The sequence below is a fragment of the Coturnix japonica genome, chromosome 1 (assembly GCF_001577835.2).
Source record: "Coturnix japonica isolate 7356 chromosome 1, Coturnix japonica 2.1, whole genome shotgun sequence".
Taxonomy (NCBI): Eukaryota; Metazoa; Chordata; class Aves; order Galliformes; family Phasianidae; genus Coturnix; species Coturnix japonica.
Window position 1 is genome coordinate 102,160,229 of NC_029516.1, and position 9,411 is coordinate 102,169,639.

General features: G+C 44.9%; 1 protein-coding gene across 1 annotated transcript; it reads left to right on the top strand.

Moving 5' to 3' along the window:
* Positions 1-290: 290 nt before the first annotated feature.
* Positions 291-2,534, top strand: LOC107324419 (maestro heat-like repeat-containing protein family member 2B). Its single transcript, XM_015884420.2, has 4 exons — positions 291-859; positions 1,049-1,208; positions 1,336-1,376; positions 1,600-2,534. Exons 1-4 carry the CDS (start codon positions 812-814, stop codon positions 1,918-1,920), a joined length of 570 nt encoding a protein of 189 aa, XP_015739906.1. The 5' UTR covers positions 291-811; the 3' UTR covers positions 1,921-2,534.
* Positions 2,535-9,411: the final 6,877 nt, after the last annotated feature.

Here is a 9,411-nt window from a genome sequence, read left to right on the forward strand (position 1 = left end):
AGGAAACGGTCCTGTTTCTGCAGTCACAGCTGGGTGATGAGAGGAAGGACGGTCGTGTGGCAGCCCTGGGTGTGCTTGGTACTCTGGCTCGCTCTGATGGTCAGTATCACAGGTTGGGACTATCAGGGATCCCTTTTGCCATCTGGGTTGTGCCTCCATGCATGCTTCTGTGCATTTCTTGCAGAGCCTGTGATGACAGAGAAGCTGCCCCAGGTTGTGGAGGCTGTGCAGTGTCTGAGCAGTGACCCCAGGACACAGGTGAGCTGGTTTGGGAAAGTGTTCTCGGGCAGGGCTGGGGTGCCCAGGGAAGTGAGGGGGCCCTGACCACTTGGTTGTGATGGCTCCTGTGGAGAGAGTGGGCAGGCCTCTGTGCTGTGCAGGGAGAGCTCACAGCCTGGTGCTAAGGCCCAGTCCTCAACTGAAGAGCCAAGGCTTCTTTGCTCTTGTTGTTTCTGCTCATGCCCGAAGGGCTGCCATGATGAGCAGGTGGCTTCCCTTTGCCATCTGACCAGGAAAATCAAACCCACAATTGACTCCTGGCAGGTGAGGAGGGCCATTCTGCTTTTCATCAAGGATGTGCTCAGTGTTAATGCCTGGAGCTGCTCAGCCTGGGATGTGGTGGGGCACATCTTCAGTGAGTTCAGCCGCACCACGGGAAGAAGGGTAAGGACAGTGGGCAGCATCTTCCTTTGGAAGACCCGTGCTGCTCAGAGGCTGGCACAGAAACACCAGTGGGGCCACACCTGAGCTTATGAGAGGCTCCTGAGAACTGAGAGTAAGCAGTGTTCTCCCAGATCTCCAAGAGCTGTGTATGGACATCCTGGGGTCACTGGATGTCTCTGTGAGAGGGATCACCAAAGTAAGTCACAATCTGCACTTCTGCCACTCCTTGCCTTCACACTGTGTGTTCCTCACCCCTTCCAGCACCCCAGGACTGTCCTCCTAACGTGCTCTGAAGCACACAAGGCTCAGGGAAATTCACAGAGTCCTCTTCATCTCTGAGCAGAGGCAGGAATGCTGACATGCTCAACTGCCTCGTTCCCTACAGCTCCTGTGGCCGCAGCTGCTGCTGTATGTGGTGCCAGCCCAGTACACCGGCATGCTGATCCCAGTCTCCCGCTGTGTCCAAGCCCTGGCTGAGAGAGGGGACCTGACAGTGCGGGACATAGAAGAACTGGATCCCCATTTCCTCAACTCCATGTTTCAAGGTAGGAGCAGAAACTTCCCCAGTGAGCTCTGCTGACCTGTGTTAGCACCCAGAAGGGACAGCAGAGGTGCATGAGGCAGAGCGCTGCCCGTCTTGGCGTCTCACTCAGCATTTCTTTCTCCCCACAGGCCCACTGCTGACTCCCCAGACACTGCTGGCACGCCTGTTGGTGAGTAGATGCTCCAGAGGCTGATGCCATGAGCCCTGAGGAGGAAGCAGCATGGCTGAGCATGCCGGCACCTGCCTCACCCCTGGGGATGCTTTTCTCTTCACGGGCTTGCAGTGCCATGGGCAAAGCTGCTGGCTGCTCCTTGTCCACCAAGACTTCCCTCCTGTAGGAAGCTGGGGCCCTTGCCACAGAAGTGACCCTGCTTCTCCTTGCTCTTGCTCAGGTGGTGGCAGGGAGCCCTTTTGCAGGCAGTGAACTCCAAGCTGCTGCCTTGCTGCTCATGCGAAACCTCCACAGCAGGATCCACAGAGCTGTGGGGGCCACGTGGGCTGCTGAGATCCCCCTGCTGCTGCAGTGCCTTGAAGGTAAAGTGCTGGTGGGGAGGGAGAGGAGGAGGCAGGGAAGGTTTCACCCTTCCCTCCGATTTCACCCTAGGGGGGTGGGAGGCTTCCTGGTCTTCATCAGTACTGGAGTGCTGCCCCACCAGTGCAAGTTCAGCTACAACCCCATGCACATGCTGGTGGCAGATGATGGCCACTGCTGAAGGTGCTGACGTTTCATCACCTCACATCACCTCCCCTTCCACAGCAGCCTATTTACTTGTTGTTTGTGACACTTCCAAAGTCCTGTATGGACTTTATAGCAATGAGGTAGTGCTGGGTTATGCGATGAAAGGCTGCTGTCACGCCAGCAAGGAAGAACCAGAGGCCCATGGGCTGGGGAACTCTGGCCCTTCCCCGTGCTGTCGCAGGAGGTGACCAACCCCACAGCTGGGGGAAGAGACCACTAAGGTCATCTAGTTCAGCTGCTGACCCATCTTCACCATGCCCACTAAACCATGTCACTCAGTGCTATCTCTATATGGTTCTTGAAAATCTACAGGACAGAAGATTTATACATGTAGAAGTAATCTCCTAAAATCGACCACATCCTCAGCTAGTTTTCGTTAGTGCAATTTAGAAGTTAACAGGCTATGTTTTAATACATCACAAGAGTTTTGCTTGCCTCATGGTTCAGCAGTTGAGACATTTAGATTTTTAGCCTTCTATGGGAATCAGTGATGGGAAGCCAGGGTCTACCTCTTCACAGACCTCATTTCAGAGCTGACATTGGAGGTCAGGGTATCCCACTGGAGATTCCTGTGTACCTGAGGCCTTACAGGAGTAAGCAGTTGGTTTTTCTTTTTTTTTTTTCTTTCCTTTTTCCCCCCCTTTTGTTTCTATATCTATGGCTGTCGCATTCAGGCTTATCCTCACTTACTGCAGCCTGGGACTTTGCTACCTTGCGGATATTGCTGTGTTTCCATCACATGATAGTGTTACACATGCATCTGTTTTTTTTCAGTATAGAAAAGTTCTCAGGAATGCCTTCTAGAATGAATTTTGATAGTTTTTACAGCCTTCAATTATGTGATTTAAAACACAGAAATTAGATGAAATCAATTTTTCTCTTGAGGACAGTTTGTTTCTCATTGTTCTAGTCAAAGTCTGCACTCCAAAGCAAGGAGAGCGGAAGATGCAGCCAGATCCTTTCTTTGATGCATTCTCACTTTGGTAGCACGAATGCAGTTTGGTCAGCCTGACAAGCTGCAAAAGTTTGTCCAATGATGTTAGACTCGAAGGACTGTAGTTAGTTTTCTCATCAGGCTTTACCATCACGTCCAATCTAAGACTTCTTTTTACTATTGGTCAGTTCAACAGATTTTCCACTATGTTGCAAAACTCTTCCCAATTGACCTTACAAAACAGGTCAAACTCCTTCACTACAGCCTGGAGAAAATAGAATACTCAATACAAAGGCTGGCAGGACTGCATTTTTACACGGGCTAAAGGATGTGATCCCCTGAGTTTATTCTCAAGGAAGTCTGAACCCTTAGTGCTGAAACTTTCCAAAGAAAATGGCATTATGCAAACATCAGATGTGGTCACTGTAAGCAACTAAAGTGTGCACAATCATAAAGCCTCAAAAACAGGGGGTTGTAATAGAATCTATAGCTCCATCTGCCTTAGAATTTATTCCAGCTGCTTATATTGCAATAATCCCAGAATAAGAAAAGGGCCATCCAGATGTCGGGCAGATCCCTTAATTTTTATTAAACTCTGCATGCTGAGAGTATGTTGAGAAAGCTTCAGTGAGCATCCCATTCTCCAGAGATTCAAACATCCCAGCAGTCTTTTACAAGCAGATTTGAGCGCACTCTCATCAGATTCTATGTCAACCGGAAGCCACACTAATGTTTCAGCTCATGTTGAGGCCCAGAGTAATATGTTCTCACAAGGGTTATTAGCTTTGCCTCACGACAGCAGCTTTGCATGGCTTCTGGCTTGGAGATGACATGTATCTGGTCTCTCTGGACCACCTGTGCCTGCAGAATCTGTGCAGGGGTGCCTGTGGGAAAGGAGTTCAAGAAGCACTGCCTGTCTTGTACACTTGGGTGGCTGCTGTGATAGGGCTTATGATGGGAGTAGTAAAGTTGCTTACAACAGGGAGATTTTTTTGGCAGATTAGAGGGAACTGGCTGCAATCGTAAATGTGCACTGTAGAAACGGAACTGTATTAACTCATTATAATGGTTTCTATCTTGTTACTACCCAGCACAGTTATGCACACTGCACAGAAACTGGATTATCAGGAAGAGCAAAAGCCTGTCATGGGACCGTTATGTCCTGTTAAATCCAACAAACTAAATAACTGCAGTGGCTTTCAGAGCGTGTATTATTTATTATCAGTCATACAGTTTCCCTCAGCTGTTTCTCTGACTTGACCTGAACCGCAGTTTTGCCAGCAGAGTTATTTCAGCTGCAAGTGTGAAAATAATCATATTCCCTTGCTGATAGAGCCGTGCTGCAGAAGACAGCTTTTGTTGGCTCGACTAATATTGCAGGGGAAAAAAACCTCATAACCTAGTTGACAGCAAACCTCTCTTCAGCAAATGCACACCGCAGCCTCATGAAAATGCAGTGCCAGAATAGCTGAGTTCAAACTGTGAAGTCAACAGAGGCTCTGAAGGCGAGATGAGCTCTCAGAGAGACACATGCATTAAAAACAGCCATAACAGCACCAGCGTAAGAGGAAGAGAAAGTAGATTTCGCTTACAGTGCATCACAGAGAGAGTTAAACACTGTGAGATGCTGGATCTGTTGAATTCAGTAGCAAAAGCCTTCTTGTTGTATGCACAGAAGTAAATGCAGGACTAAAACTGGAGTTTTCTTCTTTGTCTCAGGCCATGCTCGTAGGAGTAACTTGTTTATCTCCTCACATTACATGTCTTCTTTTCAGAAAAACTCCTAATGTTCAATTCCTTAATACGTTGAACTCTAATAGTCTTCATTTCTCTTTATTGGAATGCCGATATGCTCCATTTTCTTATTGTTGTTTTATTAATGCGTTGCTTTCTCGAGATAATGGAAATCGTTAGCCAAGAAAAATACCCACGGAGAACCGTGAGCTTATAGGGATTAATTATCTTTCATATCTTCTGAGATTTTGTTTTTAATTTAGGAAAATCTCTTAGGCAGACCAGGCTGAGGGAGCAGACTGTAGGTCAGGTAAAGCCAGGGAAGTAAAATAGCCACTCAGAGGAGGACTTTGAGCAGTGAACATGAAGAATAGAGGGGTGGAATATTACTACCCAGTGGGTCCTGGCTGCAGCATGTTGTAACACACTGCAGGTCTGCCACCATTAAAATTCATTGATTCCCTGAGATGTGTGAGTTGAGCTCGTCATCCTCCAGGTATGACACACAATGAGTTGATTCCTCAGTGGTGTCAGACTTCTGTGTTAAGTCTGCTGTCTAATTCCTTCAGACAGTCCCAGGGTATTTCTCATATTCATTGAAGACATCGGAGCTAAATCTTAAAGTGACTTAAAAAACCCAACCAAACAAGGCTAACAGTGTTAAAGGCTGAATTTCAGGCTATGAGCTACTAAGACAGTCTCCTTTGGGCTGGTGGAGCTTGCAAATCAGAAGATAAAGCACACAGGTCTAGGAGGTTGGATGATCTTGGGATCACACACAGGATTGCTCCCTGAGAAAGCCTGTTCATGTGCTTACTGTCACATCCTGCCTAAGCCAGGCCTCAACTTTGTAGTCAAAACAACAATAGTAATAAAAGGTAAACTAAGTACTGAAGTGCAAAACCTGAGGGAGACCAGATACTACATGATTTGTAACTGTAACGTACAGGAAATCACACTCAGCACGGTGAGTAACGAATTTTATATGTCTGGGTCGTGAAAGATGATAGGGATAAATACAGAAGAGCTCCTGTTTGCTGTGACTTTTGAAACAACAAAAAAACCCAAACCAACCAACCATGGTTGTTTGGATTTTAGCTGAACGTATTGATAAATACCTGTAGGCATGGTAAAGGGAGGACGGTTGGACTAGATGATCTTATAGGTTCTTTCCAACCTTGTGATTCTATGATTCTATGATAAAGGCAGAAGGCGCAGTATGTAAGACCCTGCAGATCTGCTGATTGGGAATGTTGGTGGATGTCACCTAATGTGCTCATTCAGAAGTCACAAATCACAGAAATGAAAGATAATAACAATGACAACTACTTTCCATGCTAAAAGTTTTCTCAGGAAACTTAGAAGGCATAACCATGGCTGTGTCAATACAGCTGGCTGTATACATGCATATTGCAGTGTGAGAGAGGATTTTCTGGCTTAGTTGTAATAAGTGCTGAAGAAATTACTGCTAAAACTGGAAAAAAATTACTTTCTATAATGAGATAAGAGTGCTCACATACGAATTTGTATTAATGCTATTATTGCACTTTGGAATAACATCTTACCTTTTATTGCCTTAATTTTCCATGTGAACAAGCCATCACAGTAATCTTCTGTCAAATGCCAGCAGCATTAACACAATCTGAGCTCAGTCTTGCATGAGGGTCCTATTCTAAAATAAATTCAGCTGCGTTTCAAGCTGTTCTCTGCATTTCTGTTATTATTTATTTATTTTTTTCCTGGTTCTGGGAAGTTACTCTAAAAGCTGATGAGTCACATTGTTAATTACTTTGCTGACATGCAAGTTCTAAGAGAACTTGTGGTATTTTATAACCTCTTTTAGAGTGTTATACGCTTTTCAGCGTATTGCAAATGGAAACGTGAATTCACAAGTAGTGTGTCTAAAACAGTCTTGCCAACTGGAAAACTACAGCTCTGCCTGTACAAGAATATTCCGTTGCTTTAACAAACATGTGCTAAAAGTGTTTTAGCTGAGCTAAGAGAAAACCATTTGAGATGTTACTACCACATTCATTAATCTGTGAGGATCCAAACACATACTGGTTACAGTAAGAGAATTTGCATGTGAAGTTTTGCAAAGATATGATTCCACACTAATGTTGTTTTATTATTGGGAAGACCCCAGAGATGTGTATTTCAGGTATAATTGTGGAGTAAGCGTTATCTCACAGACACCTGCATCATGTACCAAAAGAGCTGCTCCTGCTCAGGGCTCTGTTCTTCACATCGCCACAGCAAGGCAGCACTGGTCCTTCCCTTGCACATGCAAGTCATTCCAGGGTTTTCATCACTTAGTTACCATCCTACTTCTAGATATGGTGCTTCATCATCTACACCAAGTTATCAGAAGCAGGAAGGATGATGTAAAAAGAGGTTTCTCTTCATCTTTTCCATCCCAGCCATGTGTGAATCTGTGTCTGTGGGTCAGATGACTCACCTATTCACTTCTGAGATACAAGGAGAACGATTTTCATTGTGGCCTTGGAGAATTCCAGGGTGTGAGCCTGTGAAGGGTTGGTATAATCCTTTCAGAGTGTAGGCTATGTCCCCTAAAATGAGCTAGAATACAGGTTCCTTTTCCCCCCATACTGTCATATTTTTTTGCTTTTCCAAGTGTCTGACAGCCTGTACAATTAATGCATGGCATCAGCTATTGTATGTGTGCTGCCCAGCTGCTCTGCAGAGGTGTGCGTGCTTGTGCAGTGAGCTGACACTAATGCACTCAATAGGAAGGCAGCATGCTCACGATGCATGAACATCAACTGTGTGCTGGAACTGCAGCAGCCCTGCATCAGCAGTACTCAGGGCCTTCCCACTGACTCTGAAGGCCTCCAGCAGGATCTCTTGGCTATGCCTTTTTTAAGCAAACTGCTTCTGAACCCAGTTCAGGGCATTCTCATGCACTTTAGGGAGCTGTGCACTCATATAAGTCACTGTCTGTAACTTCAGTGCTGTAACAGCATTGAAAGGAATGTAGGCAATATCTGGCTAAGGCAGGTATTGATGGCACTATACACCTCCTCACTTATCCAGATTGCCAAAGGTTGTCATCCTGCTGTGAAGCCGGCTGAAGCAAGCATTCTTCAGTTCCTTTGCTTTGCAGCTTGATGCCACAGCTTAAGACCATCTCAGCAGTTTAAGCATTTGCTCCAGAAGAGTTGGAGTACGTGCATATACCTCACTCTGCCAGCTCTCCTCTGAGAGAAACAGACCCTGGAAGAAGAGATGGCTCTGAGACAGAGATTATTGTCAAGTGCTTTGGCAGGCTGCAGCTGTTCTGCCAAAGTCCTCGGTGGTACCGATGTGCATAAGGGTCTTAGAGACCTCTGTAGGAAGAAGAAAAATGCCCAATCTCATACACACCAACAGTGCATCTCTGTGGTGTAAAAACACACTCCTAGTGTACTGGGAAAACACAGTGCTTGTGGACACTGGTTTTCAATGAAGCAAGTTGCAGCTGACTCATTTATTTCATTATTCTGTGGATAATGAAAGCCCTATTTAAGACCATAGGGGACAAAGGAATAACCCAGGTTGTTTTAAAGGTACAGAGTTCTAGGTGATTCTGCTCTGCCTCAGAGGCACGAACATAGCTTCGGCCTTTTCATTTTTTCAACCAAGATATTATTTCTTAATTATGTAATTTGCTAAAAACTTATAAAGCTAATTTCATTTCTTTTTTCTTTATTTTTTTTTACTGATAGAGCTAAAGAGGTGGAAGTAATTTCCAGTTACTGCACCAAAGCACCAGGATCTATTTAGGGAAACAAATCGATTTACATGCCATAAAAAGCTGCAGCATGAAGACAAAACATTACTCACTCTGTTAAATAATTTAGCAAGCCATTTCTGTTTATCTTTGGTATATCTGACTTGCTGCACTTTGGTCCTGCCTTTCACGGTTAATGCTTGTAGGTCTTTGATCTCTGAGCTGCCGACATTTTACACCCCTCCCACTAAACTCAAAGGAACAACATCAGATGGAATGATATTCCTCAAAAGGCTTTTCTTTCTCTTTCCTATTAACTTCAGACCTGAAGGTGAAGGCCATTCAGAAGCGTGAAGCATTACTTCTCTTACCCTAATATTATTCTGGGCAGCTCTTTCTCATGCAGGTCGTTGTTTCTCTGAGTGAGGTTTCTGGCAGCTCAGCAGCTTCTCACAGCAGCTGTGATACATTTCAGGCAGCTTCTCTGAGAGCCTCACTTTGCTGAGATGAGAGGACAAGCTGGTCCCTGACCTGCCGTCTGTTCATAGGCAGTAGCTAATCTTAACTAGGATTGAAGTGAAATCCAGTGTCTGATCCAATATAGTCAGGATAAGTTAATTCCTTAATCACAGGTCTATTTTGAACACCAGTGGGGCAGTTAAAATAAAGTGAGTTATCTCTGGACTTGGAGTTTATGGCTACCTTGGGACTGGAAGTGTTAGTTCATTTATGATGTATGAACTGTGGACAGACCCATTCAGCTGCATATGTTGTTTATTTTATGTGTATTTGTTAAATAGAGGATTTATTTATAAATTTGAGAAAATTTATGTGACGTGATATGCTGGGCTAAGAAAAAAATATCCCCATATTTATGAAGTGAACCTATTAACAGATTGATTCCACGCTCAAGTAAGACATCAAGTAAGCACTGCTCGACACCATTTGCTCAGTGGTAACTGAAGAAAGGAATTACAGGGAAAAAATGAGGAAGAAATTAAAGGAAGGAAATGTTAAGATGCCGATATTAGAGACTATGAATTTCAAACTAGGGAAAATGGAATGTT

What these genes read in the sequence shown, in the direction of transcription:
- LOC107324419 (XM_015884420.2), top strand. Translation starts at nt 812, where the DNA reads ATGGACATCCTGGGGTCACTGGATGTCTCTGTGAGAGGGATCACCAAA. An exon ending in CCTCAACTCCATGTTTCAAG is followed by an intron (nt 1,209 to 1,335) that starts GTAGGAGCAGAA and finishes TTCTCCCCACAG; the next exon opens with GCCCACTGCTGACTCCCCAG. An exon ending in CACTGCTGGCACGCCTGTTG is followed by an intron (nt 1,377 to 1,599) that starts GTGAGTAGATGC and finishes GCTCTTGCTCAG; the next exon opens with GTGGTGGCAGGGAGCCCTTT.